The sequence below is a fragment of the Enhydra lutris genome, unplaced genomic scaffold (assembly GCF_002288905.1).
Source record: "Enhydra lutris kenyoni isolate GAN:26980312 unplaced genomic scaffold, ASM228890v2 scaffoldscaffold6, whole genome shotgun sequence".
Classification (NCBI taxonomy): domain Eukaryota; kingdom Metazoa; phylum Chordata; class Mammalia; order Carnivora; family Mustelidae; genus Enhydra; species Enhydra lutris.
The window spans coordinates 16,187,924-16,214,009 of NW_019154090.1; the positions used below are offsets into that span (position 1 = coordinate 16,187,924).

At 45.2% G+C, this 26,086-nt stretch overlaps 1 protein-coding gene and 1 pseudogene across 2 annotated transcripts; both read left to right on the forward strand.

Annotated features, from left to right (window-relative positions):
• The first annotated feature begins 325 nt into the window (after positions 1 to 325).
• LOC111141932 lies at positions 326 to 726 on the forward strand (annotated as a pseudogene).
• Positions 727 to 24,138: 23,412 nt separating this feature from the next.
• LOC111141920 (gametocyte specific factor 1 like) lies at positions 24,139 to 24,928 on the forward strand. 2 transcript variants are annotated; one of them, XM_022494770.1, is made up of 2 exons: positions 24,387 to 24,663; positions 24,739 to 24,851. In XM_022494770.1, the coding sequence occupies exons 1-2, from the start codon at positions 24,387 to 24,389 to the stop codon at positions 24,849 to 24,851; spliced, it is 390 nt and encodes a 129-aa protein (XP_022350478.1). The 2 variants fall into 2 exon arrangements, with proteins under 2 accessions (XP_022350477.1, XP_022350478.1); XM_022494769.1 differs by having other exon boundaries at positions 24,139 to 24,928.
• Positions 24,929 to 26,086: the final 1,158 nt, after the last annotated feature.

The window sequence follows — 26,086 nt, forward strand, 5'->3', positions numbered from 1 at the left end:
CAGGTCATGATCCCAGAGTCCTGGGATCAAGTCCTGCATGGGGATCCTTGCTCAGCAGGGGACCCTGCTTCTCACTATCCTCTGCCCACTGCTCCCCCTGCTTACACTTGCTCTCTCTCTCTCTCTCTCTCTCATTTCAACAACTAAATTCTTAAAAAAAAAAAAAAAAAAACTCAAGAAAAAAAAAAAAGAAAAGGATGGGGGGTGGGTTCACATAATGCAGAGCAATGGTCCTCAATTATTTTAAAAATTAGAAACCCTTTTTCTTGCCACTCTCTTCCTTGGTGCTGCCTGTGCTGGTGGCAGACATCTCTTACTCAGCATCATGGCTGCCCTCAGACCTTGGGTGGAGCCCAAGATCATTAAGAAGAGGACCAAGAAGTTCATGTGGCACCAATCAGACCGATATGTCAAAATTAAGTACAACTGGCAGAAACCCATAGGCACTGAAGCTACAGTATGCAGAAGATTCAAGGGCCAGATCTTGATGCTCAGCCCTGGCTACGGAGCAACAAGAAAACAAAGCACATGCTGTCCAGTGGCTTCTGGAAGTTTCTAGTCCACAACCTCAAGGAGCTTGAAGTGCTACTGATGTGCAACGATCTCACTGTGCAGAGACTACGCAGTGTCTCCTCCAAGTACCGCAAAGCCACTGCAGAAAGAGCATCCCAGCTGGCCCTCAGAGTCACCAATCCCAATGCCAGGCTGTGCAGCGAAGAAAATTAATAGACAGCTTATTTGCACATCATACTTGTGTTAATAAAACCATAAAACTACCCCCCCAAAAGAAACCCTTTTTCTTTCCCCATGAAATCTTACCTGGAAGGTACAATAATAATTAGAACTGACCTTGATTAAGCATTTACTATGTAATGAAAATAGTCCAAGAACATTGCACAGAACAGCGCATTGAATCCTCCCAAACAACCAGTGAGATAGATAATGTTCCTATCACCAGTTTACCAGAGGTGAAGAGGCACTTGTTCAAGGACACGTAATAAGCGGTAGGTCCAGGTAATGGACCTACCTTGACCCTGCTCTCCTGCCTTGACAGAGCAAAAGGGAAAGGGCCACCAGCTGAACTGTTCCCTGCAGGCCTTAAGCCTAGCAACTTGAGCAGCCCCACAGAAAGCCAGACCTTTGGAAAGGAAGCAAGAGGAACAGGCGCTCATCCTGGTTATGCTCCTGTCTGGCTGTGTGTCCTTAGAAATACCCCTTGTCTTCTCTGAGCTTAGATTTTCTCATTTATAATACAAGGTGATCACTCTTTACGACTATTATAGATTATACATTGGGCGAGTCTCATGAACAGGATCAGAAGGCCTTTGGAAAAACAGCTCAGATAAGTCATATCACATAGGATTTATTTACCTGTAGGACAACAAGACCCATTTGATTTTTTTTTAAAGATTTTATTTATTTATTTGACAGACAGAAATCACAAGTAGGCAGAGAGGCAGGCAGAGAGAGAGAGGAGGAAGCAGGCTCCCTGCCGAGCAGAGAGCCCGATGTGGGGCTCGATCCCAGGACTCTGGGATCATGACCTGAGCCGAAGGCAGAGGCTTTAACCCACTGAGCCACCCAGGCGCCCCCCATTTGATTTTTTAAATTTTTTTTTTATTTTTTCAGTGTTCCAAGATTCCTTGTTCATGCACCACACCCAGTGCTCCATGCAATCTGTGCTCTCCTTAGTACCCACCACCAGGCTCACCCACCTCTCCACCTCCCCTCCAAAACCCTCAGTTTGTTTCTCAGAGTCCAGTCTCTCATGCTTCATCTCCCCCTCCGATTTACCCCAATTCACTTTTCACTTTCCTTCCCCTTTCACTTTCTTTCTCCTAATGTCCTCCATGTTATTCCTTATGCTCCACAAGTAAGTGAAACCATATGATAACTGACTTTCTCTGCTTGACTTATTTCACTCAGCATAATTTCCTCCAGTCTCAGAGAGAAGATATTCATAAATGACACCACAGACAAATGACAAATGACACCACAGACAAAGGCTGATACCCAAGATCTATAAAGAACTCCTCAAACTCAACACCCAAAAAACATAATCATGTCAAAAAATGGGCAGAAGCCATGAACAGACACTTCTCCAATGAAGACATACAAACACTTGAAAAAATGTTCATCATCATTAGCCATCAGGGAAATGCAATTCAAAACCACATTGAGATACTCCCTTATACCAGTTAGAATGTCGAAGATTAACAAGACGGGAAACAACAAATGTTGGAGAGGATGTGGAGAAAGGGGAACCCTCTTACACTTTTGGTGGGAATGCAAGACCCATTTGATTTAAAATGCATCCATTTTGGAGCCTATCTGAATTCTTAAAACAGCTGGTAGTAATCATTTCTCTAAGTACGTTAAATCTTAGAGAGATGACTTTATTCTAAAGGATACTTATTTTGAAAGTCGTTTACTACTCAGTAATATTTCGTTTCTGGAGCCACCTACATGTACCATTTCACAAATGTGGGCGAGGTTAAACCTGTTTTGTGGGAGAAAACAACAAAGAACAAAAAGTCATCAACCTATAGGGTGTTACTTTCTTTAGGACTCATATCATTTTGAAAATCTAAAGAGAAACATGGACTCTTCTTCTCAGAGAAATGCAGACACTTTCCAAACTCTGGATGTGGCTTTGGGACGGCAGGGATGAGGGGACTCAGCCCCAGCTGCCAGGTTAAGGGAGGGTCTTAGATACAAGAATATCTCCAAGGTCCCAGGTAATTCTTCAGGCCCACATTTCTGTGTCCTCAATCAATGCAGAAAAATAGCCAGAAGCCACTCAGACAGTGCCTGAGATTTTAAAATGAAGAATTCTCTTGATAAATAAATCTCTTAATGAAATACAAGCAATTAAGCTAAAAGTCCTATCAAATGCAGCCTGTCACTCAGCAGCCTGACACTTAATTGAATTTCTTTTTCCATCCCCTGGCTCCTTTTCCCTGATAAACAAATTCATTCACTGCAGATCAAGTTTCCCTAACCTAGAAACCAGTGATAGTCAATCAACTAATTGACACAACAAAGACTTCTATTTAAAAAAAAAAAAACATTCCCCTAATTAAAGTGCGAATGAAATTGTGTAATACTCTGGTGCCTGATATTAATTACTCTGCAGTTAACCCTCTCCCTCCTCCTCGGGGACCTGGCATTGGACTGGGGAAAATGAGGGAGCCCAGACCCAGATACAAGCCCAAGTTCTAGCTTCTTCCTGAATTCGCTGTGTGACCTCAGGAGGTCGCTTCCCCTCTCTGATTTTCATGAGCTACAACACAGGGATAGAATGAGGTGACTTCCAAAGCTGCTTCCAACTCTCTCACATTTTATGATCCAGAAGACAGTCTGATGGCACAGTCTATTCTCTGTGGTTGCAGGTTAGACAGAAGCCTCGAACTGAAAAGAGAGCCCATATTCTGTGGGCTCCTTCTTCTCTGTCTGGTAAATGCAGCAGCCCCTGAATGTATATGCCCCTCCCCCCCACACATCCACCCACACATTCCCAGGCACATGCCTTACACACATATGTATACCAGGTCTCCCTGTAGCACACTCCTTCATCATTCTCTCTCCCGTTCCCTCATACATACACATGTATGCCACACATTGAGACATGCAAATGTTCTCAAAGCCTTGTGCATACCCGTCTCCCTCACCCCAGTGCATAAGCACACACACACATAGTCTCAGACCCTTTTCACACAAAACCCCTGCAAAGAGGCCATATACACATGCATTTACACACTAACATGCATATACACCCATCCACAAAGGTGAGCTGGGGTTGGACAGCTGCTGGTTTTAGCTTTGGCCAGGGTAGCCCCAGGGATCTCAGAAACCCAGCTACTGACCCAACAGGATTTTCCAGGACTATCTGGGTTCTAAAGTTTCCTTCATTCAACTAAGGCTGCCAAGTGCCCTCCCTGTGCCAGGCACTGTGTGGGGAGAGTAGTGAACGGATAGACACAGACCCACAGCCCAGACTCACCAGTGGGTAGTGCAGGCCCCATCTCTGGGCCTTGAAACATCCAAGGGTCTAATTTAGAGGGGCTTTCTCATAACATCATGGCCAAGGTGGCCTTCGAGCCAGCCCTTGCAGGACACGAGAGTCCCAGACCAAGCAGACACACAGCATGAACAAAGACAGGGAGGCTGGGAAGTAGCACTACACAAGGGTGTGGGCAGCCCAGCTCCACTGCTCACTGTCTTCGGGCTTGGGCACGTCACTTAACATCTCTGAGCTTCCTCATCTGTGGAATGGGGACAATGGTTGAAGCACCAGAGAAGGGCTATCCATTCACTCAACAGAGACTGAGCAGCCACTCTGTGCCAGGCACTGTTCTAGGCACCGTTCTAGGCACCGGGGTTGATGTGAAAACAGAGGAGATGACAAATGTCAGCTCTTGAGGCCATGTCTACACACACTGGGCACTGGCCTGGCAGGGCCCCCAGGGACTCGAGAGAGTGGAGGGAGCGGAAGGTCCCTTCAACTGAATGTCAGCGGAAGACTGGGCTCTGGAATGAATGGGGGGGGGGGCTCTGGTGCTCGGGAGCACAGGGCCAGGAGAGAGCTGATGGAGAAGGATGGCAGAAGCTGGGAGGCCAGCTTGAAGGGGATCATGGAGCATGGTTGGTGATGTAGTCCCCAGCCCCAAGCTGCATCTCCAGGTAAGAGACACTGCCTTGGCCCTCCACTCCCATCCCCCACCCCTCATTCCAGGGCAGGGGCCTGGCTTCCCTTGCAGTTTGCACAGCCAGGCTAGGGTGGTGATGAGGGCACATTCCCCCCCTCCCTCGGACAGGGCGGACGCTCTCGGCATCTCATGCTTTCTGTTGAGCTCATCTCCCTGTCTCTGTTTTCATGTTTTCCTCTCTCACGCTGGCTGTGTGGAGCACATCTCTCAGAAAATACTTGCTTTTGAAAGTTGTTGCCATAACAACCACTTCATTACACGCCAGGCCCAGTATCTCAGAAATGCAGAATCTTTCCTTAAAAGCGTGCGCTGCACATCAAAGGGGAATAGGAGCTCATTATTTTTACATTATTTTGCAGGCAAATAGATATTTTCCAATACACATTTCTTTTCTAAGTTGATTTTCTTGTTCAGTGGAAATGCACATTTCTTTCTTAACGCTTTCCTGCCTGCAGGGTTCAGGGTCTAGAAATCTAAGTTCCTCAAAGCAGGAGGGAGAAGGCATTTCTTTGCTGGGCTATGCCTCCCTCGGCCCCCAACACTGTAGCTCATGAAGGATGGTTTGGTCTAATTCACAATTTAACTGCACCCAGAAATTCTAGAAAAGTCAGAAATTAGTATAGCATACATACACCTTCATTGGTCTGACTTGGTTCAAGCCAAGCTTTCATAACAAGTGAAGCAAATTATTTAAGGAGCCAAATCAAAACCAAACCAAACAAACAAAAATCTTAACCATTTGGGATGGAGATGTGTTCTAAGATTTTATTTTCTAAACCAGAGAGCATTGTAGAATGTAATGAGTCCCTTCAAGTGAATGCCTTGCATGTGTCTCCCCCCTCACTAGCATGGAAGCCCCATGATTATTGTCTGTTTGGCTTACTGCTTATCACCAGGCCCAAGAACAGTGTCCGGGCACACAGGCATTCAGTAAATATTTGCTGAATGGACCAATGAATGAATGTGCTGTAAATACTATATCTTACAACAATTCTGCAAAGAAGGGATTATCATCCCCACTGTACAGATGAAGAACTTGAGGTCCAACAAAGTTAATAATCATAATTCCAGAGGCACCTGGATAGCATAGTCAGTTGAGCAACCTGGCTTCGGCTCGGGTCATGATCTCACAGTCATGAGACTGAGCACAGAGTCTGCTTGGGATTCTCTCTCCTTCTGCCCCTCCCACTCATTTTCTCTCTCTCAAATAAATAAATAACAAGTAATAATCAAAATCACAATTAGAGCTAATACCTTACACTTTCTATGAGAGCATAATATGCATGCAGAAAAGGGCACACATCTCCCTGACTTCATAAACTGAACACCCCTGAGGAACCAACACCTAAACTGAGAAGCAAAACATTTGGCAGGAGGAAGACTTTCACAGCAACCTCTCAGGTGGACTTATCACAATCCACTAAGCTGTTTGTTTAATGCGGACTTCTGCATCTGTTCTATTTTACAACAAAAAAGGCACTACACGTCATAGCCACTATTGTGACCTCTAATATCACAGATTAGTTTTGCCTGTTTTTGTGATTTCTGTAGCTGGAACCATGCAGTGGTCCCCTTCGGTGCCTGGCTTCCTTCCCTTATCACAATGTTTTTGCGATTCATCCATGCCGTGGCCTGCAGGTGACCACCATTTACTTCTCTGCTAATAGCAGCGGATGTGTAATGGGCATTTACCATGTGCCCTGTAAACTCAGGTGATCCTCTCATCACTCTAAGATGAAGGCTTTATTATAAGTGATTTGCCTGGAACCCCACAAATAGTGAGTGGAGATTTGAATCCGGAACTTTATGGCCCCAAACTCCTGCTGTCATCAAGAACCTCTTTCCTGGATGACTCAAGGCTATTGCTAAGAATAGCACAGTCAATAATGAGCTAGCCAGGGGCAAGTGGAGAGCTTTTTGCTCCCACAATGAATGGTCCAGCATGCTATGTCCCAGCCTCTTGTGACTGCTTTTATGTTTCTCCAGCCCCTGACCCATGAAGCTCTCAGCTCTTCCCATTTGCTGGTGCCAACAACAGTCATACCAATGGCTCTTCTGTTATTTCTAATTCACCATGACCAGGAAGCCAGAAATATTAAGGTTACTAGAATTGTGTGTAAAACAAGAGATAGTGGCTATGAACAAGGATATACCAGTGCATGAGTTTACAGACAAGAATATCTGGATGCTGGGGACACTAACACAAGCAGGACGGCACCACCCAGCCTCATACCCCGGCAGCCTGCTGCTCCTTGTGTGCAGCCCTGCAGACTGCCCAGGCCTGGGGAGCCTGGCCCTGCTCTAGTTCCTCATCCCAGCCTGTCTACCCCACCGCCCACCAGGGCCCTCGCTTACCTCCACTGGGCACTTGCTGACTCTCAATACTTTTTTTTTTTTAAGATTTTATTTATTTATTTGACAGAGATCACAAGTAGACAGAGAGGTGGGCAGAGAGAGAGGAGGAAGCAGGCTCCCCCCTGAGCAGAGAGCCCGATGCGGGGCCTGATCCCAGGACCCTGGGATCATGACCTGAGCCGAAGGCAGAGGCTTTAACCCACTGAGCCACCCAGGCGCCCCTCTCAATACTTTTTTAACAGGAAACTAAACTTTATCACCACCCTTAGCCCTTTTAGAAAAAGCCAATTTTAACTCCATGAACCAACTCATTTTCACCTTCCTGACTATCTATATTCACGACTTCTCTCTGGACTTTCTTCTAACCAAGCTTTTAATACCTTTTTGGTTCCTTCATAAATTAATAGGTTAAAAAAAATCCTTGACATGGGTTAGAAGAAGCAGAAGGAGGAGGAGGAAGAGGAGAAGGAGGAAGAGGAGGAGGAGAAATCTTCCTTTGGGGTTTCACCTGAGTATGAACTCAAGTTTTCCTGGTTTCACACTCCCCTAAATGCAGGCTCTGACACCAGAGTGTCTCCCTTCCTGGAAAGAACAGCCATTTTCTTGTTTCCTGACACTTTCCGCAGAAGCCCTGATGGCTGTGCTGTAAAAAGCCACTCCACCCTGAGCCCCAGCTCACATTCGGCAACTGTGTCCCTTTAATGGATGCACACGTGTCTATTGTGAGTACAAACATAATGGTTTCCATGGCAACATGGTCACAATGACTAATTAGACAAAAGAGGGTGTTTTTCAAAGCCTTGAAAGACATCATGGATGTAATAAACGAACATCATCTTATTCAATTGATGTATTCCTTCTCATTTCTCCCTAGAAACATCAATAAACGGTCCCTGGTGACTTGACCTCAGATTGGAGTTGGACTCGTCAGCCACCAGCCAGAGCCTGCCAGATTCCCCACTGCATGATCCTGATCCTGGCAAGCATTGAAGCAGCCGCCACAGGGCCACTCATCCAATGCCAGCACTTCCAGACTGGGCCACCCCACTCCTGTCCTACCAACTCACTTTCATGATGGCCACTAAGGGGACCAGGGATGGGCTTTGGGGACCTCATCCTATCCCCTCATAACACCTGCTGACTCAGCCACAGCTGCCCCATGGGGTTCTCCCTACCACCTTCATTTATTCATTTCAGGATGGTGGGTGGGACTTTTATTGCTGCCCCTCCCCCAGCTTTGCAGGGCCAGGGGAGAGGGAAGTTGAGTATTAACTGTCCCACATTCCCAAAGAAAAGCAATCCTGCTCCCTAGGGAGGTGTACCTTAGCATAACGTACTAACATAGTCTCCTGAGTAAGAGAGAGAACAGCCCTGGGTATTTTTTTCCCAAAGACTGTACACAAACCCGTCTCAGATAATGCTGAGAAATGAGTCCGAAAGCAAAAGGAATACCTAGATAGAAATGCCTGAGCACAAGTAAGAAACAGATGGCAACTATACAAACATACACCGACCAAGACGCCAAGAAAAAGAATCACCCGAAGGCGAAGAATCCAGTGTAGAAGAAAACATAATCCCAAATCCAGAAGAAAATTTCATGCAAGTGTTCTCTGCTACAAAACTATATAATAAGAATACAAATATTTGGGGTGCCTGGGTGGCTTAGATGGTTAGGCACCTGCCTTCAGCTCAGGTCATGATCCCAGGGTCCTGGGATGGAGCCCTGCATCGGGCTCCCTGCTCGGTGGGGAGTTTGCTTCTCCCTCTCTCTCCCCACCATCCCTGCTGCTTGTGTTCTCTTGCTCTCTCTGTGAAGTAAATTAAAAAAAAAATATTTTAGGGACACCTGGGTGGCTGTTATTAAGCGTCTGCCTTGAGCTCAGGTCATGATCCCGGGGTCCTGGGATCAAGCCCCACATCGGTCTCCCTGCTCAGCAGGAAGCCTGCTTCTTCCTCTCCCACTTCTCCTGCTTGTGTTCCCTCTCTCGCTGTCTCTCTCTCTGTCAAATAAATAAATAAAAGCTTTAAAAAAAGAATACAAATATTTTAAAGGCATAAATTCTCAAGACCAAATATAACAGAAGATATGACAGCAGAGGAGATGTCATCAATATTTGGAAGATAAAACATGAACAGGTAAGTAGTAACTGACCTAGGAAAAGAAAAAACTGAGACCTATATGTGGGGTCTACAGGATGGGGAACCTGCAAAGAGAAAAGGAACTTGAGCCCCAGAACTCTGAATCAAGCAGAACACCACTGAAGCCGGACATATAAGAGATGCTGAAATGGGAGTGACCAAGAGTCTGTACGATGAGCATCTTGGACACCAGCTTCCTTCCCTGATCCGGCAAAGCCAAGAGATGGTGCCTCCACCCAGCAGAAAGAAGTGGGGAGTTTACTCCCTTGGGAAGGTTGAAGCCAGCGGCTCAAAAATAAACATCAGTCACTGCTCATGGAGGGTATGAGGTGCTGTAATGGCAACACCAGAGTGAAGTGTAAGTGTGCACACTGAACAGTGGGAGACAGAAGCCCTTTCCCTACTCAGACCCAGAATGGGCTGGTGCCCTGAGGCAGGAGAACGAACAACTTCTCTAGCCCAGAAGAACTAGCCCAAGAGAAAGGACTTGGAGATACCAACATCTGAGGTCTCCTAGTGACACACCTTGACTCCTGCCCTTTCACCCCAAAGTAGAGCCCATCATCCAGTAAGCACTTTTCCCCAAGAAAAGGCCTCAGGGCCTCAGGGCCTACAGAATGTAACCGTTATTTAGAAATACAAACCTAAAGCTAAAAGAAATAGTTTCAAGGGTTGGAAGAAGTTGGTGAGAATGAAGAAATGCAAGAGGAGAGAGCTGATTTTCCTGGGAAGTACAATTTGACTTTTTAATTCTATGTGCATCTATTCTTTCGTAAAATAGAAATTATTTTTAGAAAAAGGAAAATAAACTTTGAATAATATATCTTTCGGTATTCTAGCAGAAAAAGCTAATCATCTACAAAGGAGAAGCAGCATCAGCCTGGATTCAGCTTCTCCTCAGTGCTAGTCAAAGTCGTATCTTGGGAAAATGGTGTTTTCTATTAAAACGTGTGAGCTAAGGGGCACCTGGGTGACTCAGTGGGTTAAGCGTGGGTCATGATCTTGGTTGGAGTCATGGAACTGAGTCCCACAACTGGCTCTGCCCTCAGCCCAGAGTCTGCTTGTCCCTTTCCCTCTGCTGCTCTCCCTGATTTCACTCTCTCCCTCTCTCAAATAGTCTTTTTTTTTTTTATTTTAAATCAATCAATCCTATGAGCCAAGATCATTCTATCCTGCGTAGATGTTGTTCAAATACAAAGGCAACAGATATTCACAAACATTAGCTAACTCAGAGTGTACCCTGCCTATTAATCTTTCTTGCAAAAACTACTTGATAATAAAATCCAGGAAATGAAAAAATAAATAAAAAGTAGAAAACTCAGGGAGGGAGAGGGAGGCATTGTGGCAAAGGGCCTAGCACACCAATGTTCAGACTGTGATTTCAGAGAAATAACAAATGTTTTAAAACTTAGCAATATAAAAATATGGAGACGAGGAATGAGGTAGGAGGAAGCAGAAGGTTAGTGACCTATTCTTTATGACAAGGAGTCCACTCATCTATCCATACTAACAGGTCACAGGATTCTCAGTTTGGGGCCAGTGGCACAATGGATAATGCATCTGACCACAGATCAGAAGATTCTAAGAACATGTGGTTCTTCTCAGGAAAATACAAATTAAAACCACAATGAAATGCTGCTACCTTTCTATTAAAATGATCAGATTTTGTAAATTGGCAATGCCAAGTGCTGGAAAGGACACAGAGCGCCTGGACCTCTCGCACATTGCTGGTAGGAATGCAAAATGGTACAGCCTAGGAAAACAGTTTGACAGTTTCCTATCCAGTCAGACACTTACCTCACAACCTGACAATCTCATCCCCAGTGGTATTTTCCCAAGACAGAGGAAAGTTTATGTCCACAGAAAACCCAGTATGTAACTGTTTTGCAGCTTCACTCAAGTTGCCCCAGACTGGAAACAACGCAAACGTCCTTTAACTGGTGAGCAGACAAACTGTGGTGCATCCATACAATGGACTTCGCAAAAAGGAGGGAATTACTGCAGCACCCAACGTGGTTAACCTCAAATGCACTGTACCAGGTGAAAAAAAAAAAAAGTCAAAAGGCTAGCTTCTGTATGAATTTTGTCATTTTCTGGAAAAGGTGAAACTGTAGGTACAGAAAACAGATCAGTGGTTGCCAATGTCCAGATGGGGAAGGAGGGGCTGACTGCAGAAATTTGAGGGGGGGGCGTTCTGCATCTTGACTACGTGAGTGTGCATTTGTCAAAGCTCACAGGACAGGACTGGCTGTACACTGCTCTGTGAAAAATGGGTTAGGGAATGAATGGAAACGTTAGTCACAGACTTTTCACAGACTATGACCATGGTTTTTGATTTAATGGATAATTTTATGTTGCTTGCTCAAAAATTCTGCCATTGGATTAATTGGAAGTATTTTATCTGGGAAGAATACCATTGATAATTGTGCTTATGATAAAATATATGTATTTTTAAAACCATAGGACTCTAACCAACATATTTTTCCTCATCTCTTGTTAAACTTGGTGGGATCTTTTAGGAAACAATTCCATTTGTGATGAAACACTTGTTCGAGGTTCAGAAATTCCTTTGGTTTCACTTCTTTCCTTTTCTTCTGTTAATGTCAAATGAAATTACATTTAAAGATTTTATTCTCAAAAGTCTCCCATTTTACGAAAGTATTTCTATCTGCCTCTCCATCTAGAAACTCCACACAGAAACAGTCTGAATGGTAGTTCTTGAGCACGTGATGGGGAGGTCTTTTATTTATTGTATCTCTTTCCTTATTTTTTTCCATTTTAATGTGAATGCATTTTTATGAAGAATGTACATCATTCCCTGATCCCTCCCTAGCTACAATCACAGCTCCGTCGCTTCTCTCTCCTGGCATGCATGTCACTCTTTTACTCTGGAAATGTGGCCACATCTGTCCCACCTCCCTTCTGGACTACACATTCTTGAGGGGCAAGAGCTCTGTCTCGCTCATCCCTGTGACTCATGGAGGGCCACGGTCCACACAGTAGGTCCTCAAGGCTGGCAGCCAGAATAGAGGAGACCGCAGGTAAAGGAAGCTGGGGTAGGAATCCCTCATGACTGTGAAACATAAAAAAACGGTTTTCAGTCCTGACCGCAGGTGATAGTTTCCGACTGTCTACACACAAGAAGAGATACCAAGGGCAAAAGGTGACAGGGCTAAAAGCCTAGCTCAGAAGAACACTAGGGGACCAGCCACAGCCATCTCACTGTCTGACATCTAGTGACATGTCTCTCGTCCCAGTGAAAGACTAAGGCTTTGAGAGAAACCTGGTCGTTGGGATTCTAGATCTCTGCATAAACAAAGAGAACTTAGAATGCGATGAGAACCAGAAGCCTGGAAGACACCAAGGTCTCTCAAGCAGAGACTGAGAAACCCAAGAGACTCCTAGGCATTCATGAAGTCAACAGTAACGATCTGTAAGCCATCCTCAAACACCAGAACATGGGATCATTTGTTACTTCATTGAGGAATGAATTCAAATGATGCGTACTACAGAACTATGTGTAGAAGATATTGAAGATGGAGAAGGTATTAGCTAAGGTATGACTCGTAGCCAGTGAGTGAGCCAAGTCCACCTCCCACTGCATCTCAAGGGCTCTGTTGTTCTGTCTTGGTCCTTCTGTGTCCCCAACCACTCCCAAGAAGTGATGAAACTTTGCTTTTTGATGAAAAAATGGCACTGAAAATAAATCCAACTGCTTATGTTGGTAATGAGAGTGAAGAGGAAGCGAAGGTACCCGAGAAAGTGATACAGACTCTACAATGAAAAGGAATGTCAAATTATACTCTAGGTCAAATCTACCATGTGAATAACTTCAAAACATACTTAACACAGAAACCATGATATGTGACTCGGGAAACTGTCAGCAAGTGCTCCTGTCATGGGCAAAAATGTGTATCAAATGAAAACTCAGTTCACTCCTTCATCCAATCCTTCATTTGAGGTGCCTGCCTGGCTCAGCTGGTAGATCATGTGACTCTTGATCTTAAGGTTGTAAGGTCAAGCCCTATGTTGGGTGTAGAAATTACTTAAAATCTTAAAAAAAGGCGGGGGCGCGCCTAGGTGCCTCTGCCTTCGGCTCAGGTCATGATTCCAGGGTCTTGGGATCGAGCCCCGCATCGGGCTCTCTGCTCAGCGGGGAGCCTGCTTCCTCCTCTCTCTATGCCTGCCTCTGTGCCTACTTGTGATCTCTGTCCGTCAAATAAGGAAATAAAATCTTTAAAAAAAAAATCATTGGTATACCTAGGTGGCTCAGTGGGTTAAAACTCTGCCTTCAGCTCAGGTCATGATCTCGGGGTCCTGGGATCAAGCCCCATGTCGGGCTCTCTGCTCAGTGGGAAGCCTCCTTCCCCTTCTCTCTCTGCCTGCCTCTCTGCCTACTTGTGATCTCTCTCTCTGTCCAATAAATGAATAAAATCTAAAAAAAAAAAATCCTTCAATTCAGCCAATATAATAGATGCCCGGCCACTGGTCTTGGCCTTAAGGAGCTAACAGTAAGAAGAGCAAGGTCTCAGGGCAAAGTTCCATGATCACACCATCAACAAATATTATACAGCAGCAAACTGGAAAGGCCCTTAATGAACATCTGGCCTGGGCCTTCTTTTTCCAGATGGGGACATTAAGCCCCAAAGAAAGGAGGAAGTTAGCCAAGACCACATGGTCACCAAGTGTCAAAACCATAGCTAGGGCTCAGGGTCCCTCCAGACCCAATACAAGCTCTCACTTTCTTACCCTTTATGATTTGGCAGAGAGCCCCCCAGGCACTGCCCTGAGCTGCCCCAAGAAGCTTTTAGAGCTCCTGCAAAACATTTTGTTTTGTATCACACCTGTGGTGACAGCTGAGTTAAACTGAATGTTCACAGTCATTACACACAGAAACCTCACACGAGTCCCATCTACAAGGTTTCAGAATGAATCCAGTTTCCAAACTCTCCTCTCTCCAGCTCCTCATGTCTGTATATGGTAACCTTTAGAAAATGAGTCTAATAATTAGTCATCATGGCTTAGTTAAAGACAACAGTATGTTCTCCAATTTCACTTTGTTTTTAACGAGAGTAATGCCAACGGTAATTTTCACCATGGTTAAAATATGCTTCTCATTTGGGTCTCTGCAGTTAACTGAGACAGCTCTGGTCCCTGCACCTGCCCGGTACTTCCCCACGGCTTACTCTTCAAGCAGGCTGGGCCCCCACCCAGCTACCCTCTCCCTACTCTCATTCACATCTCACACCATTTGTGTACTGGGCACTAGACTAGATGTTTTGTACTCATCATTACCCTTAATCATCTTTGCAAGGTAAACTTTACTACCTCATTTTGAAGATGGGAAATCTGAGAACCTGAGGGTACTGGTCCCTGTCTACTGCCCAAACCCCATGTCCAGCCACCCTCCCCTCTTCTCCTTGCACACCAGCCATGCCAAGTTCTTGAAATTCCTCAAAGGCAGTGGTTCTCACCTCAGGCCCTTTGCACATTCAGTCTCCTCCCACCTGAGACACCCTTCCCCCTGACTCTTCACTTTGTTATTCCTACTCACCCCTCAGATTTCAATTCAAACATAATTTCCTAAGGGAAGAATCCCTTGCGCCCTCCTGCGTATTCCTACAGTTAGTTCTTCGTTCACATAACACCCTAAACTCCTCTTCGCTCAAAGCAGCAATTACAATTTGTAATTTCATATTTGTGGGATTATTTGCCATTTTCTGACTCCTCCACAAAAGCATGAACTCCAGAATGGGGAGGATAGTGTCTGTCTTGTCTACCTACCTCTGTATCCCCACACCTGGAAAGCACACAAAATAGGAGTTTAGTTACTATACTGGATGGATGTTGAACAATAGATGGTTGAGAAATGCTAAACAAAACAAAGCAAAATCCAAAACCTTGTCACCCACCCAGGTAAGAGATGAGGCTAAAATGCAATCCCTTCTAAATGCCCAAGCCCTTCTACCCTCCATCCTACTTACTCTGTGTGATAATCTTGTTCTCCCCACTGTGACCCGCCACACACATACATCACCCCCAAACTCTGACCCTGGAAGACTCAGCCCACTTCCCTGGAACAGAAGCTCACAAAACTCTCCGGGCCTCCTAACCTTGCTGTCTGAACCCTGACATCCCCATCCCACACACCTGGAGCTTCAGAGATACTGATTCAATGGGTCCAGAAGGGCTCCCAAATCTGATAGAGCAAACCCCCAGGTAATTTTGAAGGGAGTGTGTCCCAGACCTCCATTTGAGGGTCCCTAGACTAAGGTGAATCCAGAAGATCCCGCCTTTCGGAGGAGGGAACACTGTCAAGGCCTCCATCCCCAAGGCCGCCAGACTGCTGGAGAAGCTGCCGCTGAAGCTGGAGCCGTGCTGCCCTCTGGCGGTTGTGGTGGCGCTGCAGCCGCTGGGCTTCCCAGAGGAAGCTGGCCACAGGTGTGCCCTTGGGCCACTGTTGTCTCCCTCCCAGGCCTGTCCAGCACCTGCGGCCAGTCCTTGACTCTCAAAGACCTCTCGGGGACTAATTTTTCTCTTCAAAAATGGAACATGGTGTTTCCCAAACGTCAGTTCTTTGGGTAACATCTCTTCAGCATTTTGCACATCTCATGTAACACCTCATTACTTTTACTTTTTTCTTTATAATTTTTTTTGAGAGAGAGAGAGCGAGCAAGGGAGGGGGTGCTGTAGGTGGGGAGGGGCAGAGGAAGAGGGGGAGAGAGAATCTTAAGCAGGTCCCCACCCAGTCGGAGCCCCATGCAGAGCTTAATCCTATGACCCTGAGATCATGACCTGAGCCAAAATCAAGAGTGGGATGCTTAACCAACTGAGCCACCCAGGTGCCACAGGAGTTGCTCTTTTTAATTAACTTATCTTACATACATACATTTAAAGAAAAAATTAAAGGGGGCACCTGGGTGGCTCAGGAATCAAGCCCTTCATGCCTGCTGGCTGTGGAGCCTGCTTAAGAAACTCTCCTTCTGGGGTGCCTGGGTGGCTCAGTGGGTTGAGCCTCTGCCTTCAGCTCAGGTCATGATCCCAGGGTCCTGGGATCGAGCCCCGCATCAGGCTCTCTGCTCGGCAGGGAGCCTGTTTCCTCCCCTCTCTCTCTGCCTGCCTCTCTGCCTATTTGTGATCTCTGCAAATAAATAAATAAAATCTTAAAAAAGAAAAAAAAGAAAGAAACTCTCCTTCTCCTTCCACCCCTCCCCCATATCCCTCTCACACACTCTCTCATTAAAAAAAAAAAGGGAAGACCAAACATAACAGGTGTCACAATAAATGCACACAGATTAAATTCAAGACTCAGGATGAATCCAAAACCAAAATCCAAATCTTTAACCAAAAAATGAGATTTTCCTGGTATTTCATGGTAGTGTGCTAGAGGACCCGGAAACATCAAATCCCACCCCACCACCCTTCCTTCCTTAGGAAGTGCCCAAGGGACAGACGCTCCAAATACTAAAGGAAATGGAAAACAAGTTTCCACATTACTGTGATTGGGCTTGAGCCCTAACCAGAGGCTCCATGAAAACCCAAATCCAGAACAAAGTCACCAGTATCTAGGCTGCCAGATACAGCAAGCAAAAAAAATGCAAGATTGTCAGGGCACCTGGGTGGCTCAGTGGGTTGGGCCTCTGCCTTCGGCTCAGGTCATGATCTCAGGGTCCTGGGATCAAGCCCCGCATTGGGCTCCCTGCTCAGCGCCCCTCTCTCTCTCTGCCTGCCTCTCTGTCTACTTGTGATCTCTGTCTGTCAAACAAATCTTAAAAAAAAAAAAATGCAAGATTGTCCATTTAAATGTGAATTTCAGATAAACACCAAGTAATTTTTTGGAATAAATATGTCCCATGCAATATTTAAATTATACTTGCACAAAGTATCATTGTTTACCTGAAATTCAAGTTTAACTGGGCATCCTGTATTTTATTTCACAACCCAGCACACCATAACAGGTAAATGAGAAAATGAGAGCCAAAGAAGGGGAAGATGGCACACAACCCCCAGCCTGCCACACGATAGGGGATGTGGAAGACAAGTCAAGTGGATTTCTCACTCGGCAATCTGACCGATACAGTCAGGAGCTCCTCCTGGGTAGATGTCAGTGCGAGCAAAGGGCAGCAGCTTTCTCTCCCCGTACTCACATAAATGCTGTTTACGAAAAGCCCACATGCAATGAAATGCCATATAAAGGTTAAAAGTGAAAGGATTTCCAGATGACTGACAGTGGTATACACTTAACTGCTTTTTGCCAGATGTCAGCTGAAATGGTCAAAAGAAAAACACAGAAAAATCTGTATTAGTGTGTAAACCTCGGAGAAACCCAGATCACATGCTAGAAACCTTCAAGTGAGACATAATACAAGGACAGGCCAAGCGGCAAAGGACTGATAGGGGGTGCGCTGGGGGAGAGCTGGATTTTGCCAGCTCCTTGTGAAACTATCGGTAGCTTGAAATTGGCCACAGTGGGAGTGTTTATACCATGGAAATTGGCAGATGCTACAAATCAGGGAGTTTCTGTTGTTGTTGTTAAGAACTGGCTGTTAAACATTTGCTGGACTTCCCATGAGTACCAAATAAGAAGAAATAGATCTGTGAATAAGCTAATAGGACCCTGGGGCAGAAGCAGTCAGTGCCCCACCTATATCCTTGGGAACTTCCAGTGAGTTCTGGCTAACCTCCAGTCTCCACATTTGTCCAGGGCTCCGTAACTGCCCACGTTAGCAGATTAGAAGTACCATGGAACTCACAAACCCCCTGAAATAGTCCTCCAAGATGAGTCTCTTGGAAGTTGGTATAAACATGCTCCAGTTCCCTGACCCCTTGGGTGGGGTCATTCTGAGTTGTGTGGCTTTTTCCCTATTATTTCCCCACAGGCCTCCAGATGCCCCACTGAGGTAACTAGATTAACCACATACACTTTAACCTTTGTAAATCTTTACTGGTTTCCATATATATTTTTCTAAATATAATTCTTGGTTTTTCTTATTATGGAAAAATATATACACTGACAGCTTTAGAAAGCATAGAAGATATACCATTACAAGGTTTGTCTCATTCTTTTTAAATATTCGTCCCTGCATACAGATGTGTATCTCACTTCCCTGCTCTCTATAGGCTTACCTGTACTTCCTGAAGAAACTACTTGCATCTGAATCCTTGCCTCAGGCTCTGCTTCTGGGAGAAGCCAAGTGAAGACAGAGCCACATCCCCAGCAAGACTCCATGAAATGGACACGTTCAAAGCAGTAAGGAGTATGGAAGCTAATGTTACAGGGAAGCTGTAGGGGACCAACGCTTGGTACTGATGTTACCTCTGAAGCACAGGAGGGCTAGCTCATGGCACTGCAGGCTACAGCCCCACTTCACACCCCCCAGCTCTGGCGTTAGCATGAGATATGGGTTGTTCCTGTGGGTAGATGCACAAGGGGGGCCCTGCTAACTTAGGCCACCAAGGCAAACTGAGAAACATTAAGCACAACGGTGAAGTCACTGCCATGTAGCCTCACTTCTCCACTTGGTTCTTCAGACAATGGGGCCTCCAAGGTAACAAAGCAAAAGGACAGCAAACAGTCCAAAAGGACTGGCTGCGCTGAGACTGGTACAGCATCCTACAGAGGCACACAGACATTCCCCCACGCCATAATGTCTCTTTCTCTAAAAATGAACAGAGAAGCAACTCAGGACTCATGATGAGCTCAGAGGTCCGAAGGGAGGGGCCTGAGGAAGGAATGAGTACTATGACCTTTCATAAATAATTTTCCCTCAAGAAATAAGAGTAAACCTTAAAAACAGAATTCTCTGAAATGTGTTCTATGGAAAACTGGCTGCTCCAGATGGTAAGAGGTACTAAGAGAAACTGAGGCTTGGTAACACTGAGGTAAGTGAAGGTACGCATGCAGTTTCCCCAAGTACTTCCTGGATCATGCTGACAGACAATGCGAATCCCCACGACGGGGACACAATATGCCAGTTCCCTGAGTGATGTGAAGGACTCATGTTCCAGCTTCATTTAATAAATACAGAGAAGATATTTAATTCAAACATCTGCAAGGAAGTGACTGAAACCTATGACATTCTAGGCCACAAGGAAAACCTCGGAGATCCTAATAAGCAATCCTCTTTGGTCACATTATCTGACCACAACGCAACAAAAGCAGAAATTAAACAAAAAGGATTAATGAAAGAAATTAAATCACTTGAAAACTTATTCCTAAATAAGCCAAGGTAGGGAACAAAACTGCAATGATAGGCCATTCAAATGTAACAACAACTGGATCTCCGCATAGCAAAACTGCGGAATGTAACCAGACACTGCCTGCAGCTCTAAATGTTTTTGTTGTAAAACAAGGAAAACTGAAAGTAAATGAAGCATCCAACTCAAGAAGCTAGAAAATAAGCAACAAGATAAACTCAGGGAGAGCATTAAAAGTTAAGGTAGGGCACCTGGGTGGCTCAGTGGGTTAAGCCTCTGCCTTTGGCTCAGGTCATGATCTCAGGGTCCTGGAATCGAATCCCGCATCGGGCTCTCTGGTCAGCAGAGAGCCCGTTCTTCCTCTCTCTCTCTCTCTCTGCCTGCCTCTCTGCCTACTTGTGATCTCCCTGTAAAATAAATAAATAAAATCTTTAAAAAAAAAAGTTAAGGTAAAAGTTAATAAACTAGACAATATAAAAATCAATAGAACTGCTCAATCCAAGACTCAGCTCCTTGTAAAGATCTGAGGTAGCTAGACTTGTAAAAGCCCAACAAAGGGAGGGAGCAGGAACTGCATGAGAGAGAGAATACAAAAAAATTAGAAAAAAATTAGAAAAGTAAAGGAAACTTAACCAGAGAGGAGTTTTCAAATTATAAGAGAATACTAATTACACACAGTACGCTAGTTTATCTAGAATGTTCAATGGGGAATGCATGTGTATTTGTCTGCTTGGGCTATGTAACAAAATACCAAAGACTAGGTGGCTTAAACTACAAAAGTTCATTTTCTCACCATTCTAGAGGCTTGAAGCGCTGGCAGGGCTGGTTTCTAGCGGACCTCTCTTCCTGGCTTGCAGATGGTCCTTTTCTCGCTGTGTCCTCACATGGCCTCTCATCTGTGTCCCTGTGGAGAGATATCTCTGGGGCCTCATTCTCTTATTATAAGGACACCAGTCCTATTGAATGAGGGCCCCACCCTGTGATTTCATTTAACTTCCCTAAAGGCCCCTCCAAATATCATCCTATTGAAGTTAGGGCTTCCACATATGAATTTAGAGGGGGTGGGGGGACACAATTCTGGCCATAACAGCATGATTTTCTAGAAAAATGACAATTACCAAGAGAAGTAGAAAACCATGGAACCAAATTGAACATGGACAGAGAACTATGTCCCAAAAAGGTGAGTCAGAGTTTAGCAGACAAGTTCTTTCAAACTTTCCAAGAATGTTCCTATGCTGTTTAACTACCCAGAAAGCAGAAAAAGATGCGTTCCAATTCATGTTACAAATCCAGCACAGCCATGGCACATAATACCGACAGACATAACCAAAACTTCACTTTTTCAAAATCAAGTCTTCAACTCAAAGAAGCTAGTGGGAGCCCAGTGGGCTGAGACCCGGGCAGCCTTGAGCAAGGAGCAGCCCACAGAGGGAAGCCCAGGTCTGAGCTCAAGTGTTCAGGGGGTTTACCCAGGCTATCCACACCTGTCTGCTGGACGTGAAGAGAGACACTGGGAGCCAGAAATAGAGTGGCCCGCCCACCCCAGTGCCACATACACACGACATGAGTTTGGCATATGTGGGATATCCCCCATCTTGGAGGATGGTGCCAGATCAGAGGACACAGAGGTCACAATGACTGCTAAGGGGTATGAGGATCAGGTCATCTTGGCTCAGTGTAAGAAATCTACAGCAGAACTCTGTAGGGGGTAGAGAGCTCCCTGTCATCATATGACCACCCTCCAGGGATGTTCCAGAAGGGATGCCAGCCCTGAGAGAAGCCAGTCTTGATGTCAGGTATCTCTCTAACAAGTTTGTGACTCTAATCTTTTAATGGCTCTATCCCACTCCCTAATGACAACTGCTGACTTAGCTGGCCAAGATATACAATTGTTCATTTTTAGAAACATTGTTGCCACACGCTCTGAGACCTCCTCCATGGCTGCATTACCATCTGTCAGCTGCATGTCTCAAGATGCTAAGTGTGGGAGGGGAAGGAGCAGACTCTGACCTCACTTGTTTACTGGTCAGGTAAGTGCAGACAGGCCTGGAAAGTGCCAGTTAGATCGGTGTTTCTGCATCCCTCACTCCTCTTGAGTTGCCATAGTGAGCGACCTGTCAGGTTCCAGGCTCAAGAGCAGACGCTGCGAGAAGGCTGCAGGCTTGAGGACCATTCAAGACATCCATTAGAAGCACTGGAAGCCCGGCCTTCCCTCTCTCCATAATGGACTAAATATTGGCCTGCCACACTAAAGGGCGGTTGGCCACAAAGAAGCTGTAAGCGCTAAAGCCCTGTTCCTTATTATGCGGATTTCAATGACTGGTGAAGTGCTTTTATCATATCCATTTGCACACTTACACATGCCTGAATTACTCAGTGCCTGGGTCAGCCCTGGTCATGAGCATGAAAAAGGCTATAGGACTAGGAACTGAAAAATCACTGTCTGCATCGCCTATACACACTGTGCCAGGCTTTGGGGTTATGAAAAAGCAGATGCCAAATCACCTGTTAACTCCTAGCAGGGCCAATGTCATACCTCATCCAATACTGGGTTGCAGGCTTGGAGAAAATAGGCACTCCATCCCATAAATTGTATGGAAGTTACAATTTACCAAGGACACTTTCCCAGCAAAGTATATCAGGATTTATCCCTGGGGGGATGGGGAATAGGGGGTAGAGGGAGCATGACTCTATGAATCCCTCATTCCTCACAGCAACAGGTTGGTTGGAGACATTAGAAGGCCCACAACCCTAGAGTAGTAGGCTCCTGCTAGAAGTCAAGAAGCCCCCAGTGAGCACTGACCAAGTTGTTTAATCTCCCCAGTCTAAGCTAGGACTTTGTGTTTTCTCTCTTTGGTGGAGGGGGGAGTATGTTCTGTATGTGTGGAGAAAAGGAAAACAAACACTGGTGACAAGGAGAGAAAGGACATTCTTAAGACCTTCGTTTTTTTTTAAGATTTTGAGTAATCTGTACACCCAATGTGGGTACAGATCAAGAGTCCCACATTCCACCAACTGAGCCAGCCAGGTACCCCTTTTTGGACTCTGGACAAAGTTCCTATTTTCCTCTTTGTGACTACGCAATAGGACCGTGCCTCTTTGACCCTGCACCTTAGGTGTGGCCCTGAGACTTGCTTTAGACAATGAGATGTCGGTGGAAGTGACATGTATCACTTCAGTGGAAGTATGAGAATAAGGTAGAAGCAATATTTGAAGAGACAACGACTGAACATTTTCCAAAACTAATGAAAGACATTAATCCACAGATTCCAGAGGCCTAAAAGTAAAAACAAAGAATAAATAAAGAGACCCGCATGTCAACATCATAGTGAAACTACAGAAAAACCAAAGATAAAGAAAAGCTCTTTAAAACAGACATATTGAGGCACCTGAGTGGCTCAGTGGGTTAGAGCCTCTACCTTCAGCTTGGGTCATGATCCCAGAGTCTAGGGATAGAGCCCCACATCAGGCTCTCTGCTCGGCAGGGAGCCTACTTCTCCTCTCTCTCTGCCTGCCTCTCTGCCTACTTGTGATCTCTGTCAAATAAATAAGCAAAAGCTTAAAATAAAATAAAACAGACATATGAAAAGAAACAGATTACCTTCAAAAGAAGTTAGGTGATGATGGAATTCTGAATTCTCAACCACAGTGGGAGCTGGAAGAAACTGAACTCTGCTTCAGTGGGAAGAAAGGAAAAAGCACAAGTATCCTCCATTAAGTCATCCTTCAAGAATGAAGATGAGATAAACACATTTTCAGATAAAACTGAAAGGGTTCATCATGAAAATGTTCTAAAAAGTAAATTTCTAAATGAAAACATAGTGATCCCATGTGGCAGGTCTTAAAACACATGTAGCAGAGAGGAGTCAACATGAGGACAGTTGTCCACAAACTTGGACTATATCAAATGATAACTGCAGTGTTGTCTTAGGATCTTCTTAAAAATTAGGCTTAAGGGGCATCTGAGCGGTTCAGTGGGTTAAGTGTCTGCCTTCAGTTCAAGTCATGATCCCAGGGTCCTGGGATAGAGCCCCACATCAAGCCCCACATTGGGCTCCCTGCCTAGTGGGGGGCCTGCTCTCCCTCGCCCTCTGCCCCTCCCCTCCCCAGCTTATGCTCTCTCTCTCACTTGCTCTCTCTCAAGTAAATAAGTAAAATCTTTAAGAAAAATAAAAATAAAATAACATAATAAGAGGGAAGTAAATGTAGAAAAAATCCTGTATTATTCGGAAAAAGGATGAAACTACTATGAACTCGAAACCTTGGTAAGTTATTTATGAATGTCTTAATTTGTAAAGTAATCACTAATTGATTAGAGAATGTAGAACTTACAAAATCATGGGGGAAATGGGATTTTTTAAAATTATCTATTTAAAATCAGGGAGGAAGAGAGAAAAAATAAAACCAAAGCATTGATTAGGAAGCACAAAATAATATAGTAGATTCAACCCCAAATACATATAGAATTATATTAAACATATAAGTTTAGAAACAGTTAAATGACAACAGACATGCCACAATTTTGAATGGCAGCTTTTCCCAAAGCCACCCTGCCCCTTGAAAGCAATGGACAAGCAGCCTTTTGCTGATGACTCAAGCTGCCCATTGTGACCTTTCATGACTGCTCCTTGACATCACACAGCATAGGTCTCAGACTCAAGGGCAGCAGGCTTGTACCTTCTTTACCTTCCTGTGGGGCAGCTGTGGTTTTCTGGCTCTTGCTTTATAAGGTTCTTCTGTCTCACCTGCCATTTGTAACCTGGTCTCTGTGCAGCTGCCCCCGACAGTTCCTGTCCTTTTCCTAACCCACCACTCGTGGCCACAGAGCACAGGAAGCATGAGTTGTTAAGAACGTGGCTGACAGAGCTCTAAGCGCCAATTCTGGGCAGAGGACAGCTCCATCCTCCTTACCAAAGCGTTTTTCCACGAAGGGCATTTCATTTTGACTCTGGGAAGTGAGCTCATCTGCTTCAAGAACAATTTCTCATGGAAGCCGAAGCCTTAGAAATCTGCCCCTACAACCCTCACCACCGAGTCCCGCTCAGCAGGTTTCAGTACCACCTGGCATCGTGCAGGAGGAAGAACCCCAAGAAGGCCAAAAAGATGGCCAGCTGCAAATACAATGCCTGCCACGTGGTCCCCATCAAGAAGCTGGAGGAACACGAGGCGGCCTGCGTCAACAGAAGCACAGTGGAGGAGGAGGGCGGCTTGCACCCCCTGAACGCTAGCCTTCCGAGTTCAGAGCAGAATGGAAATGCCCTTCCAGGGCCCCCCTGGCTCCCCAGTTCTGATGTCTGGAATGTCGATGGCACTAACTGCCATCCCATGTTTGTCCTTAAGACTTTTGTTCCCCAAAAGCTTGTCTGTGAAAGCGATACAAGAGGGTCAGAGAGAGAAGCCCACCCCCCGTCCCTGACCACCCCCCAGAAGACCCTCAGACCAGGAGAGTAAACCACCAGCAGCAGAAAGGAGCCACTCACCTCTGAAGTGCCTAAAAGAAGATGCAACTCACCCAAATAAAAGCATGCAAAGTGAACCACCTGGGCTACCTTTTTTTTTTTTTTCCATGTAGCAATTGGTAGAGGTTTAAAGGCTGGCAGGACATTCTGCTGGCAAAGACGGGGCAAACAGGCACTTTCATAACACCACGAGAATGTAAGCTGGTAAACCTCTGTGGGGGGCAGTTTGGCATTAGCCGTAAAAATCACCAGTGCGCTCTGCTTCCATGAACTATGCCACTTCTAGGAATTCATCCTGTGAATATGGTCACACTTGCGGAAAATGAGGTAAGTACAAGGTTACCCACTGCCATGTTGTTTGTAGCAGTAAGGGTCAAAGAGTCAGAAATGGTCTAAATATCCCTTAGGGGAGGGTCTGATTAAATGAATAATGGTCCAGCCATACAAAGACATAGTATGCTGCCATGAGAAAGGGTAAGGAGGCTCTTTCTGGACTAGTTTGGGAGGGCTAAAACACAGTGTTTAACTCAGACACCAGCAAACTTTTTCTCTAAAAGGCCAGAGAGTAAACATTTAGGCTTCACAAGCCAAATGTTCTCTGTCACAACTCTTCAGCTCTGCTTTGGTGGCATGGAAGCAGCCATAGACGGTATGCAGACACATGAACGCAGCTTCCAATAGAACTATTTATAGAAACTGGTAACAGGCCTGAAGTGGCCTATGAGGAGCATAGTTTGCCACCCCCTGGTTTAAATGAGAAAAGCCAAGTCTGGAATACTCTGTATATTATGCTACAATTTTTGCAGAATTGTGAGAGAGAACGTGTATACGTATGTGCTTGTATTTCTATAAAATTTCTCTCAGGGAAATACTAGAACAGGTGTCTGCCCACAAAGCCTACAATGTCTCCTGATCCCTTACAGAAAAAGTTGGCTGGTCTCTTCCCTAACAACTTATCATCTCTCCCCAGGGATGAGAAGTAGGAGAGAGAGAATTTACTATAGACTCTTTAGTATCTGGTATTTATTTTATCCAAAGGAGACAAAAAAAGAAAAATGTTTAATCCTATGGTTTATGTTACACCTCACTGTGTCTCATGAACATTGAAAACCCTGCCTGCTTTGCTTTGGAACCCTCCCCTCAGAAAACCACACCAACACAATGCTATCTGGAATTCTAAGAGGATTCACAGACCAATTTCATCTGTCGTCATTTCATATGTAAGAA

Coding starts and splice junctions, on each gene's coding strand:
- LOC111141920 (XM_022494769.1), top strand. CDS start 24,387: ATGGAAGCCGAAGCCTTAGAAATCTGCCCCTACAACCCTCACCACCGA.